The 14,730-nt window shown below is 37.2% G+C and overlaps 1 protein-coding gene across 1 annotated transcript in view; it reads left to right on the top strand.

Moving 5' to 3' along the window:
- nbas (NBAS subunit of NRZ tethering complex) overlaps window positions 1-13,721 on the top strand; it is a 202,701-nt gene extending 188,980 nt beyond the window's left edge. Inside the window, exon 51 of the mRNA XM_055016167.1 lies at window positions 12,769-13,721. Within this exon, the coding sequence (XP_054872142.1) occupies window positions 12,769-13,044 (276 nt within the window). The 3' untranslated portion in view covers window positions 13,045-13,721. The remainder of the gene's footprint in view (window positions 1-12,768) is intronic.
- Window positions 13,722-14,730: the final 1,009 nt, after the last annotated feature.

The following is a 14,730-nucleotide window of genomic DNA, read 5'->3' as shown; positions in this document are numbered from 1 at the left end:
GATCAACAACATGAGTCCAGTAAGTTAGAACCTGTAGCTGACCCTGGATCAGATCAACAACATGAGTCCAGTTAGTTAGAACCTGTAGCTGACCCTGGATCAGATCAACAACATGAGTCCAGTAAGTTAGAACCTGTAGCTGACCCTGGATCAGATCAACAACATGAGTCCAGTTAGTTAGAACCTGTAGCTGACCCTGGATCAGATCAACAACATGAGTCCAGTTAGTTAGAACCTGTAGCTGACCGTGGATCAGATCAACAACATGAGTCCAGTTAGTTAGAACCTGTAGCTGACCGTGGATCAGATCAACAACATGAGTCCAGTAAGTTACAACCTGTAGCTGACCCTGGATCAGATCAACAACATGAGTCCAGTAAGTTAGAACCTGTAGCTGACCCTGGATCAGATCAACAACATGAGTCCAGTAAGTTAGAACCTGTAGCTGACCCTGGATCAGATCAACAACATGAGTCCAGTTAGTTAGAACCTGTAGCTGACCCTGGATCAGATCAACAACATGAGTCCAGTTAGTTAGAACCTGTAGCTGACCGTGGATCAGATCAACAACATGAGTCCAGTTAGTTAGAACCTGTAGCTGACCGTGGATCAGATCAACAACATGAGTCCAGTAAGTTACAACCTGTAGCTGACCCTGGATCAGATTAACAACATGAGTCCAGTAAGTTAGAACCTGTAGCTGACCCTGGATCAGATCAACAACATGAGTCCAGTTAGTTAGAACCTGTAGCTGACCCTGGATCAGATCAACAACATGAGTCCAGTTAGTTAGAACCTGTAGCTGACCGTGGATCAGATCAACAACATGAGTCCAGTTAGTTAGAACCTGTAGCTGACCCTGGATCAGATCAACAACATGAGTCCAGTTAGTTAGAACCTGTAGCTGACCCTGGATCAGATCAACAACATGAGTCCAGTTAGTTAGAACCTGTAGCTGACCCTAGATCAGATTAACAACATGAGTCCAGTTAGTTAGAACCTGTAGCTGACCCTGGATCAGATCAACAACATGAGTCCAGTTAGTTAGAACCTGTAGCTGACCGTGGATCAGATCAACAACATGAGTCCAGTTAGTTAGAACCTGTAGCTGACCCTGGATCAGATCAACAACATGAGTCCAGTTAGTTAGAACCTGTAGCTGACCCTGGATCAGATCAACAACATGAGTCCAGTTAGTTAGAACCTGTAGCTGACCCTGGATCAGATCAACAACATGAGTCCAGTTAGTTAGAACCTGTAGCTGACCCTGGATCAGATCAACAACATGAGTCCAGTTAGTTAGAACCTGTAGCTGACCCTAGATCAGATTAACAACATGAGTCCAGTTAGTTAGAACCTGTAGCTGACCCTGGATCAGATCAACAACATGATTATGTTGTTATAATCATGTTGTTGATTTAATAATCAATAACATGATCATGAAATCTCTGGTTGGAGGTCATTAACGACCACATGAGTCTTTGTCATGGTGCCCGTTGCATGCTAGTCGCTTAAAGAAGATCTGTAAATCGCTGTCAGTATTTACATATTCATGATGTGAGGAGTTTAGCCTGTGTCCAGTTTATGGAACTTAATATCGGACAACATTTGGCGACAAAATTAATGTATTTTCAAAATTCAAATACATAAAGAGCGACTGAGACCAGCTGAGAAGGTTGTTAGCAGCAGTGCTAGCAATGGAAACGTCACTGTGGAGCTCAGAAATAGCAACAATGATGTCTCAAAAACAATAAATTACATATATTTTACTGTCAGTGTATTTTATTGCATGTAGATCCAGCCTTTGTGTTTATGTTCTATGTGTCTACCTCTACATTCAGACTCTATATTCAGTATACAGACTGTGAGAAGTCTTCTTTCTTCTCCAACATGAACATCTTAAATCCTCTCTGCCACTGTGAGATAAGTTGAAATGAAGTTCTCTGAAAAATAATCTGGGCATTCAGATTCTCTCGCTGCCGTCCTCCGGTTTGTAATCGTCTGTGTGGGCCGACGCCGGTTCCTCCATCTGATAAACGTTTGTCACAAAGTGGCGCTCTAGACCCTGAAGACCTTCGCTTTGTTGCTGCATCAGATAAGAACCAGCCTCACTATTAGGAGACAGCAGAATCTATTAAAGGAGGCTTCACCTGCTCCTATAGCAGCCAGAACAGAATCAGACCAAACGGGAAGGAAATTACAAAGAACGGATGAAAAGTTTAAAGGAGACTGAAGTGGAGAGCAGCTGGGAAGATAAATCAGAAGAGGAGGAATGGAAGGAGGCAGGAGAAATGAAGGAACAGGAACATGTTCATCTGCAGATCCCATCAGGAGTCATCTCACATCTAATGCAGCTGAAAACACACCGCTGGCCAAGGAAATGTTTGCTGGTTTAAAGGAAACTTTTACCCAAATAATACAAACAAAAGACATGGATTTTACAGAAAGGAACTTGTACGCACATCTATATATATACATATATATATATATATATATATATATATATTAGCCAACTGTTTGTTACTTTTAGCTAACTATTATGTTCAGGTGTCTGTTTATTACTATTAGCCAACTATTTATCACGTTTAGCTAACTATTTATGACTATTACCCAACTATTTATCACATTTAGCTATCTATTCATTATATAGTCAATTATCTATTACTATTAGCTAACATTTTGACCTACCGTTTGTTATGTTTAGCTCACTATTTGTTACATGCAGCTTATTACTATTAGCCAACTGTCTCCTAGTTTAGCTAACTATTTATTACTATTAGCCAACTACTTGGCTGTTTAGCTAATTATTTATGACTTTTAGCCAAGTGTTTGGTTGCTTAGCTAACTATTTATGACTTTTAGTGAACTGTTTGGTTGTTTAGCTAACTATTTATGACTTTTAGCTAACTATTTATTATTGCCACCACCATTCTTCACTGTTGGGGTTGTATTGAGCAGGTGATGAGCAGAACCAGGTTGTTTCCACACATACCGCTTAGAATTAAGACCACAAAGTTCTATCTATGTCTCATCAGACCAGAGAATCTTGGAGTCCTTCCTGTGTTTTTTAGTATTCGTGTGTCTTGCATTGAGGAGATGCTTCCATCGGGCCACTCTGCCATAAAGGACTACAATGATGGTTGACTTTCTAGAACTTCCTCCCATCTCCTCACTGCATCTCTGGAGCTCAGCCACTGGGATCTTTGGGTTCTTCTTTACCTGTCTCACTAAGGCTCTAGGAAGAGTTCTGGTCGTCCCAAACGTCTTCCGTTTAGGGATCATGGAGGCGGCTGGGCTCTCAGGAACCTTAAATGCAACAGAAATAGTTTTTTTTTAACCTCGATCAGATCAGTGCCTCGCCACAGTTCTGTCTCTGAGCTCTTCAGGCACTTCCTTCCACCTCATGATTCTCATTTGCTCTGTGAGCTGTAAGGTGCTCCATAGACAGGAGCTGCCGTCAGTTTAGTGTTTTTTTTTAAAGTATACGTTACTTTTCAGATCTGCCAGGGGGTTACGGGGTTTGGACGGTTAATTTATACCTCCCACTGATCCTCTTCTGTTTTTAAATAACCAAATCCAGGCTGATAGAAGAGCTGAACACTCTTTCTGTGACCTCCAGGGCTCCTCTCAGTCGCCGTTAGAAGATCAGAATCTCTGGAGAATGAGAAATAATTGATTTAAGTTCAGCTTGGTCAGTCTGAAGTTCAGTGCGTCCACGGAGGAAGCTAACTGTTAATTAACTGCAGGTTCACCGTTGAGTTTGTTTCTGCTGCAGGTTCTCTTCATTTACTGCAGCAATAACAAGCCGGAGGAGGTTTCATCCGTTTATCAGCTCTCCGTTAATGACATTAGAAGCACATGTCGGTGATTGGCAGCTCTGAAATCACACATTACCTTGTTTTCTCACCATCAACATCTTGTTTTAGTTTGTATTTCTCCTACAGGAGATGCCCCTGAGATTAGGATTTGGAAAAAACACAACAAAGATTAATTCTGCAGATCAGTTTTTAATTAAAATGGCATTACAGAAAAACCACCGGACACGAGAAGCAAATGAGGAAAAGTCATTTATTTGTGCCTGGGGTTTTCTGTCTGCTGGGTAAATAGAGGAAAGCTCTGGTCTGGAGGGTAAAGAGGCAGTAGAGGTGGTTTAGAAGACCAGGAGGATGCAGGAAAATACAGTGGAGAGGTTTGGAGGAGCTGAAGGAGACAAAGCTCTGATAGAAACTGTGCTGCCAAAACAAAAGAGTTCCAGGGTAAAAAACAGGGTCTAAGGATGTAGCAGCAGCGATGAAACACTATTCTGATCATCTAATAATGAGTCCAAATTCTGTCTGTTCAGCTTCATAAATGTGAATATTTTCCTCTTCAGTGACAGAAAACCGGAGATCTTTGGGATGTAGACAAACCAAGGCATCAATGAATTCACGTTGACTCAAAATTTGTGCAAAACGACTCAAAAATTCTATAAAATAGTTGAAAATTTACACAACATGGCTCAAAATTTCTACAAAATAACCAAAATTTCTACAAAATGTTCAAAATGACTCAAAATTTGTACAAAATGACTCAAATTGTCCGAATTGACACAAACCTGCCAACAACGACCAAAAAAATGTCCAGAACTTCAACAAAATGACCAAAAAATGTGCAAACTGTCTCAAAACAACCACATTAATGTTGAAGAAAACAAACAGATTCATCCAAAAAAATGTCCAGAATGGTTCAACATTTGACCAAAGTTTGAGAAAATAATGCAAAATGAGACAAAATTCTCCAGAATTATGAAATATTTGGCCAATATTTGGTCCCATTTTTCAACAATTACCAGTAGTTTGTTCAAAATGGCTAAAAATTTCTACAAAACTGCTACAAAGCTATAGCTGCAAAGCTACAGCTACAGAGCTACAGCTACAAATCCACAGCTACAAAGCTACAGCTGCAAAGCTGCAGCTACAAATCCACAGCTACAAAGCTACATCTACAAATCCACAGCTGCAAAGCTACAGCTGCAAAGCTGCAGCTACAAAGCTACAGCTGCAAATCCACAGCTACAAAGCTACAGCTACAAATCCACAGCTACAAAGTTACAAAGATGCAAAGCTTCAAACCTGACGAGGTTTTTTGTCATTTTGAGTCATTTTTAACTTATTTTAAATTAGTATCGATGAGTTTTAAATAATTTTAGACAGATCTTGATGATATTTGGGGCAAATTTTAGTATTTTTTAGAAACTGAACTGATTCTGGACCAGTTTAAAGACATTCCATGACAGATTTGAACCCAAAATAGCAGAAAATCAGGAACCAGTTTGAAATGATTTTGGTGAAACATCAGGTTTGATGGCTGAAGGAGTTTTATTTCTGAAGGAGTTTTTATTTCTGCAGGTATTCAAACCGTAAAATAGACTCTCAGGTGTTTTTTGAGGTTGAAAATACTAAAATTGACATGAAATTCTCTAAACTCAACTAAATATTTCACAGAACTCAGCTATGTTTGATAAGTAACCAGTAAATCCTCCGTGAAGCTGCTAATCTGAACATGTTTGGGTGAAACAGATCCTCCTGAAGCTCCTCTGGTTCTCCGTCTAATCACTCATTTAAGGAGCTCGTTTTCTGATTCTCTGCTCTGTTGGATTCATTCATCTCTGCTCCACTGATTCACTGAACACTTTTATCCAGGTTTCTGCTCTGAAGCTCCTTCTGTTAGATAACGCCTGGCTGGAAGGAAAGAACTGATGGAAGAGAGAAGGATGGAAGGATGGAGGATAGAAGGATGGAAGGATGGAGGATAGAAGGATGGAGAATGGAAGGATGGAGGATGGAGGATAGATGGATGGAGGATGGAAGGATGGAGGATAGATGGATGGAGGATGGAAGGATGGAGGATAGATGGATGGAGGATGGAAGGATGGAGGATAGATGATGGAGGATGGAAGGATGGAGGATAGATGGATGGAGGATGGAAGGATGGAGGATGGAAGGATGGAGGATAGATGGATGGAGGATGGAAGGATGGAGGATAGATGGATGGAGGATGGAAGGATGGAGGATAGATGGATGGAGGATGGAAGGATGGAGAATGGAGGGATGGAGGATAGAAGGAAGGATGGATTCAGTGTTATGATTGAAATGATGAAAGAAGGACCTCCATGAATTAAAGATCAGCATCCAGGCAGTGATTCCAATTAAGATCTCAGTCGCGGTGAAAGAAAACAAGGAAGTGAAAAAATTACTAATAATTTCAACAAAATGGTTCAAAATTTCAACAAAATGGTTCATAAATTGTCCAAATTGACAGAAACCTGTCCAAAAAGAAGGACAAAAAAATGTCCAGAATACTCAAAATTTGTCAAAAGTTTGTACTAAAATTTCCACAATGACTCATACATTGTCCAAAATTTGTCCAAATTGACACAAGGAAAGACAACAAATTTGTTCAAAATGCTCAAAATTTGCCCAAAATAACTCAAAATTTCTACAAAATGACTCAGAATTGTCCAAATTGACACAAACCTCTCCACAATGACCAAAAAATTCCAAAAGAACAAAAAATTGTCCAAAATGCTCAACATTTGTCCAAAATGATCCATTCTTTTAACAATGACTCAAAACTTGTCCAAAATTGTAAAATTTCTATAAAATCTTTCAAAATATCAACAAATTAGTTCAAAATTTGTCCAAAATGACCAAAAAAAGTCCAAAAGGACAAAAAATATCTAAAATGTTAAAAATGTATCCAAAATTTCAACAAAATTACTCAAATTTTCTACAAAATGACCAAAAATGTCCACAACGACTCACAGATTATCCAAATTGACACAAAATAGCTCAATTTTTTTAAAAAAATATTAATAATTTGTACAAAATGACCACAAAATTTCCATAATTAATAACCAATGTTTCTCCAAGATTGCAAAACTTCTCCAAAATAGCTCAAATGTTCTGCAGAATGACCACAAAACTTCTACAATGACTCATAAATTGTCCAAAATGACACAAAATGTGTCCAAAATTGTAAAATTTCAATAAAATCGCTCATTTTTTTATTTCATAGTGTTTAAATGTATTTTAGAAACATTTCTTTGTGTTCAGACACATTTAAGACATATTCAACAGTGTTAAGATGTATTTTATCGAGTTGTTGGTGTTTGTTTCGAGTCATTTTGTGTCTGTCTGCTGTGGTTCTATCTCTGTTTTTATTGGTTTTACGTCTGTTTGGGTTCATTTTCTGACACTGTGTCATTTTCAGGCTGTTTCTGGTCGTTTTGTGTTTTTGCTGATTGTGCGTCGCTTTTTATTGGTTATTGTTGTTCTTGTGTTGATCTGCTTCTGTTTGTGTTTGTTTCTGTCTGTACATTTACATCTTTTTCTTGTCAGTTTTTTGTGTCTTTGCTGCTGTTTTCTGGTTCTCTATGTTTGTTTCGAGTTATTTCGTGTCTTTTTAAAATCTTTTTCTGGCTATTGTCTGTGTGTTTGTCGCCTTTTTGTTGCTCTTCGTCTCTTTTTTCCAGTACTTTTCTGTGTCTTTTGTCTTGTGGCTGCATATTTAATGGACTCTTATGAAAGATTCAGACATTATGAAGATGTGATGTGATGGTTGTTGTCGTTTCGCTCCGAGCTGCGATCTTTAAAACCAGAGCTTGTAAAACTGGTGAAGTTCTCAGCTCTGATATCAGGATTCTCCTCCATCCCTCCGTCTCTCATGTCTATTTCCAGCTCGCCTGTCAATCCCTGCGACTGTAAATCAGACTGTAATCGCCTGTGAGGGGCGTGCACGTCGCTGTGCACGAGGACCAGCTCCACAATGCAGAAAAAGAGAATTTCTGCCTCTGATACAAACACATGAAATCTGTCTCATTAAAACCAAACTCACTGAATGTTACAATAATAGAGATTAAAACTCGTCTTTATTCCACCAATTAAAAATCAACTGTTTGCAGAGGAACGACTAAATCTTCAACTCAGTGTCGCTTGTTGGTTAATTTCAATAGAGGTCAACTCAAAATACATTAAACTCACATAGATGCAACATAAACCCAACCAGATGATAGTTTAACACAAACAGTGATAAAAAGCACTGCTAAATGTAGAAATGCTGAAAGGAGGCACAAAAAATACAACAAAAAGACCAAAAAATGTCCAAAATAACTCAAAACTCGTCCGAAATTTCTACAAAATGGCTCAAAATTTCAACTAAAACACATCAAAAAGGTGAAAACTACAAAAAAATGAACAAAATGACCAAAAACATTTTTAAAAACTGTTGCAAAATGACCAAAAATTGATTAAAACTGACTCAAATAGATGCAAAACCCACTCAAATGGACAGAAAATAACTGCAAAGACACACAAACTGATGATTGGTTTTACAGGAAAGGTGAATTTTTGGTCTTTATATGTATTTTATGGAGTTTAGACAATCCAAACAGATGTTAATTTAATGCAAACAGAGATTTTAAAAAAAACACTGGTAGATGTAGAAATGCTGAAAGGAGTCACAAAAATACAACAAAAAGACCAAAAAACGTCCAAAATGACTCAAAGCTTGTCCAGAATTTCTTCAAAATGTTTCATAAATTGTCCAAATTGACACAAACCTGTCCACAGTGACCAAAACACTTTTCAAAATAACTCAAAATTTCAACAGAATGACTCAAAACCTCTAGAAAATGCCTCAAATTTTGTCCAAAATGACAAAACTTTTCTATATAATGGCTCGAAATTTCGACAAAATGAGCAAAAAAATTCTGAAATGACTCAAAATTTCTACAGTATGTCTCAGAATTTGTGCAAAGTGACTCATAAATTGTCCAACTTGACACAAACCTGTCCACAATGACCAAAAAAATGTCCAGAATGACTCAAAACCTGTCCAGAATTTCTTCAAAGTGTTTCATAAATTGTCCAAATTGACACAAACCCAAAAAAATTTCCAAAAGAATCCAACATTTTGACAAAATGTCTCAGATTTTCTATTAAATGACCAAAAAAATGTCAGAAATGACTCAGAATTTGTCCAAAATTTCTCCAATATGACCCACAATTTGTGCAAAACACTTGTTTTTTTGTGATTTGTATCCATTGTATATTTAACAAAATGGGAAAAAGCCTTGAAACTAGGGTTGAAAACTGTTAAAAATATCTGTTAAATCTAAATGTAAAAGTTGAACGTTCAGATGTTTTTATAGGATCTGGTGGAACATTTGGTTTCTTGTGTGACTTTAAAAACCCTCAGTCAGTTTGCTTTTTTCACAGATTCTCAGTAAATCCCTGAAATTAACCGACTGTTCTCCACTTTTGGTTCCTAATAAGCCGTCTGATCACGTTCTTCTTCTTCTTCTGTGGTTTGCTGAGTCGTCTTCAGGACTGGGAGCTGTGAAGTAGGTCAGGAGCTGCAGATCTTCAGGCCTCTGGTGGGACTTCAGGAGGTTTGAAGTTCTGCTGCTGGTTCTGAACAGTCGCAGTGAAATATGGATGTTGGAGGAGATCTGAGTTTCATCTTTACTCTCTGACGCTTTTCTTTCCTCCGTCTGACCTCCATCTTCTTCTTCTTCTTCTCTCAGAGGAAACTTTAATGAAATTATTATCCAGACGTCGACTCTTTATCCGTCAACTTGTAGACTTTTACATTCAGATTCTCTCCGAGGAAAACCGGTTTTATGATTCCAGTCGTCGTTAGAGACGCTGAGATGATTCAGAAATCTGCTGAGACGAAGTGAGTCTTCATCAGAGTACAGGAAAGAGAAATGTGAAAAATAGCAGCTTTTCTTTAGTAAAAACCTTGCAGACACAGTGGTAGAGAAAATATGTTAAATATAATGTTGGATTCTGTTGATTTATGTTGGTTTCTGTTGGTTTTTGTTGTTTTTGTTAGATTCTGTTGGTTTTTGTTGTTTTTGTTTTTTTATTCCATTGGTTTCTGTTGGTTTTTGTTGGATTCTGTAGGTTTTGGATGGATGGATGGATGGATGGATGGATGGATGGATGGATGGATGGATGGATGATAGATAAATGATGGATGGATGGATGGATAGATAGATAGATAGAGAAATGATGGATGGATGGATGGATGGATGGATGGATGGATGGATGGATAGATAGATAGATAGATAGATGATAGATAGATAGATAGATAGATGATAGATAGATAGATAGATAGATAGATAGATAGATAGATAGATAGATAGATAGATAGATAGATAGATAGATAGATGATGGATAGATAGATAGATAGATAGATAGATAGATAGATAGATAGATAGATAGATAGATAGATAGATAGATAGATGATGGATAGATAGATAGATAGATAGATGATGGATAGATAGATAGATAGATAGATGATGGATAGATAGATAGATAGATAGATAGATAGATAGATAGATAGATAGATGATGGATAGATAGATAGATAGATAGATGATGGATAGATAGATAGATAGATAGATGATGGATAGATAGATAGATAGATAGATAATAGATAGATAGATAGATAGATGATGGATAGATAGATAGATAGATAGATAGATAGATAGATAGATAGATAGATAGATGATGGATAGATAGATAGATAGATAGATAGATAGATAGATAGATAGATAGATAGATAGATGATAGATAGATAGATAGATAGATAGATAGATAGATAGATAGATAGATAGATAGATAGATAGATAGATAGATGATGGATAGATAGATAGATACTTGCAGCTTTAATTCAGAGGGTTGAACTACAAGATTCCATAAAAATGTGAGGAACTGAAACATTTTCTAAACACAATCCCTCCATTTCAGGAGCTCTAAAGTAACTGGACAAATCAAATGTTGATTTCTAATCCTGGGTTGAAAACTCTGGCTGCAGTCTTGAACTCGTGGACGTCTCCAGATGTTGGGTTTCCTCTTTTTAACGCTCTGCCAGGACTTTACTGCAGCCATTTCAGCTGCTGTTAGTTCCTGGAGTTCAGTCTTTAACAGGTGAAATCCTCAGCTGGGTTAAGATCAGGTGACTCAAACATTCCAGAATATTCCACTTCTCTGCAGTTTTGACCTTTTTCTGAATGGTTAACGTGCAGATTAAGGCTTTTATTTGGCATCATTGTGTGTAATTCAACAAAACGTGGACAGTCTGTAAAATAACAGTGATTGTTTCTGAAGGTGTTCTTTGAGGTGAAAATGTCCTTGGAGGAGAGAAGAAGCTCAGAGATGTGAGACTTTTTCAGATGAAGAGAATAAAACTCATCCAGCTCTGCTCAGCTTCGACATGAGGTCCACATTTATAATTGATCTGATCCAAAAATACCAGAAAGAAGCGAGCAGCAGCAACTGTGAGCTGTGGAATAAAACAGGACTGACTCAGCATTGACTCACAACTCCACACTTTAAATGTAGACTTGATTTATTGATGGACTGAGGTGGATTAAAAGATCACATTAAAGAGTGTTTATGGATCACAGCAGTTTCTGGAAACTAGAGGATGGTTTCTATCGGTTTCTGTTTGATTGGGTTTCTGTTAGTTTGAAGGTTTTCTATTGGTTTCTTCTGGTTTGAAGTTGGTCTGATGGTTTCTGTTGGTTTCTTTGAGTTTCTCTTGGGGGTTTTGCTGCTTTTGGGGGTTTCTGTTGATTTTCTGTTGGATTTTGTTGATTTTTTAGTTGTTTTTTCTGAGAATTTTTGCAGTTTTTTGTGGGTTTCTGTTGTTTTTTTCTTGGTGTCTCTTGGGTTTCTGTAAGTTTCTATAGATTTATTTGGGTTTTCTTTGGTTTTCTTTTGGTTTTTTGGATTTCTGTTGGTTTTTGTTCTGTTGGGGGTTTGCTGGTTTTTGTGGGTTTCTGTTGATTTTGTTTTGGGTGTTGTTGGTTTTCAGTTGATTTTTGTTGGTTTTTCTGAGAGTTTTTGCTGTTTTTTGTGGGTTTCTCTTGGTTTTTGTTGGGTTTCTGTTGTTTTTTCTTGGTTTCTATTGGATTCTGTTGATTTCTGTAGGTTTCTATAGATTTATTTGAGTTTTGTTTGGTTTTCTTTTGCTTTCTTTAGATTTCTGTTGGTTTTTGTTAGTTTCTGTTGGAGATTTGCTGCTCTTTGGGATGTCTGTTGATTTTCTGTTGAGTTTTGTTGCTTTTCAATTGTTTTTTGTTGGTTTCTGAGGGTTTATGTGGGGTTTCAGATGGTTTTTGCTGGTTTCTGTTGTTTTTTTTTCCGGTTTCTGTTGTGTTTTTGTTGTTTTTTTATTGGTTTATTTGAATTTTTGTTGTTTTTTTTCTTGGTTTCTGAGGGTTTATGTTGGGTTTCTGGGAGTGTCTGTTGGATTTCTGAGGGTTTTTGTTCGTTTCTTTTAAAAGATAACATCAAAATCAGTCCATTTTTCAGAACAAGAAACTAAGATTTTCAGCTTCTGATTTACCGTGAATGTATATTTTCATGAGGAGATAGTCAAATCTGGGCTTGAAATGGGAATAAATCATTTTATTTTTGACTCCTTTAACTCTTAAAACAACTAAAACCACCAGCAGGTTGGAAAGACAAGTTTTCTTTTTGAAAAACACCAAATTGACTCCATTTCTTGACTGAGGGCTGGTTAAATTTGGATTTATTTGGTCTTTAGATGACATTGTACTGAGATGAGCTCCCTCCTGTTACTTCTTGTTTGGTAAAATCCATATTTCGTGATGTTTTCTGGTTTCCTGGCAGAGTTTTGTTGGTTTTCTCGACTGGTCTGAGTTTTTTCCCTCATCATGTGGTTTTAATTCTTCTTCCCGCCGTGTTTCCGTCAGGATTCGGCGTCCCGATGCGACGCCGAGCTGCTGTCGCTGCTGCTGGACGCCGGTCTGCTGGTGGGCTGCGTGTCGTCGCCGCTGTATCCTCGGATCAGCCTCCACCTGCTGCAGCATCAGCAGGACGGCGGCTGGGACGTGGACGAGGCGGCGGCCCGGCTGGTGGAGGCCGGACATCGGGCCGAGGCCGGATCTCTGCTGCTGGCCCACCGAGGAACCCAACGAGGACAGAACACCTTCAACACGGCGCTGGCGGTGCTCAACAAGTGGCTGTGAAGAAGAAGCACCAACAGGAAAATAAAACAGGAAGAGTTAGACTAAAGATCTGAGGGAGGTAGATCAACAGCAGGAGGAACTATTTAACCCTCTGAACCCCAAAAATCACCAAGAATACAGCATTTATCACCTAGAAACTGTAGAATCAGAAAGAATCTTTGGACTTTTTACCTTTCTAATGGTTCATGAGCTCCTTAAATGAACCATCTGAGCTTAAAATGGGGGAAATTCATCAAATCTCATTAAAAATGCACCAAGAATACATTAATTTGACCATTTTTCTTTCATAAAAACCACCAAATATCTCTATTTAACAGCCAGAGTTGTCAAATTTTTAAGTTTCTGACGTTCTTTTGGGGAAATGAACCAATTCTAGTCTTAAAATTCAGATTTCTAAAAATCACTTATTTCCACGTCTAATTAAAAAAAAATCACCCAAAATACATTGTTTACTCTGAAAAAAACAACAAAAAAACAAATTTACATCATTTATCAGAACACATGTGGTTTTGTTGGGAAAATTCACCAAATCTGAGCCTAAAATTGAAAAATATCATCAGAAAACTACTTAATTTCTTTGTGTCTAATTCCAAAATTTGTCAGAAATAGATGCTTTGCTTTCAGATATTCCTGCCCTGTTACTATTATTGGTTAGTTTTCTTTAAAAGAAACAAAAATACACAGATTTCCAACTTTCTGCTGATGCTTGAGCTTATTTTTGGACATTTTGTGCTGTTTTGTTGGAAAAATTAACCAAATTTGAGCTCAAAATTGGGATAGTTCATTAAAATCTTTTTATTCTACTCGTCCTGTTTGAAATTTCATCAAAAATCAATCATTTGCTCAAACTAGATTCTATTTTTTTAAAAAATCTTGAAGAAATGTGTGATCTTTTTGGTGTTATTTTTGTAAAAGTTTATTCTGTTAAAAAGCTAAAAACAACAGATTTTTTTGTTTTGGTGTTTGATTTGAAGGCATCTTTTCTTTATAAAAATCCCAAAATGACACCATTTATCTCTCAGTAACTGTAAAAACGTTTGTTTTCATTATGAAATACGACCAATTCTGTCAAAATGATGTAAAATAAAAGTCTAATTTAAGAATTCACCAAAATAAAATCATTTACTCAAACTAGATTCTGTAAAAACCAAAAAAAATCACTGAAAATTACTATAAACATTTAAGTGAAAAACAAGCCACAGTGAAGAAAAACGAGACAGAAAATATTAAATTAAACCATTTTCTTGGTGTTCAGAGGCTGAAACGGTGAAACGACAGCCAGATGTTTTTCCTCTTTAATCTCCAACAGTTCAACTCTGTTTGCTGATAATTAATCTAATTAATCCCTAATTATCCCTGCAGCTTTAATGAGCTCATGTTTATTCCTCAGCTTAATTATGAGCTCGTGCACGCTCACGGTGAGCGTGCACGAGCTCATAATTAAGCTGAGGAATAAACATTTTCCCTGAAACTAACTCTGCGTTTCTGTTGTGACTGTGAAATGAAGAAAACCTGAAATAAAAGCTGAAATAAATCAGATCTGATGAGTGGTTTTTGTTGTCATCGACTGTAACGTTTGGATTCCAGACATCTGCATTATAATTCCAGTTTTTTAAACGTTGTTCCAAACTTTGACCCAAACTATGAACCTTATTAATGTTTTTATGTTTTTCTGGTTTCTGCTGG

Source organism: Amphiprion ocellaris, chromosome 12 (assembly GCF_022539595.1).
Source record: "Amphiprion ocellaris isolate individual 3 ecotype Okinawa chromosome 12, ASM2253959v1, whole genome shotgun sequence".
Lineage (NCBI taxonomy): Eukaryota > Metazoa > Chordata > Actinopteri > Pomacentridae > Amphiprion > Amphiprion ocellaris.
Note: the sequence above shows the minus strand (reverse complement) of the source record. Positions and strands in the feature narration are given on the sequence as shown.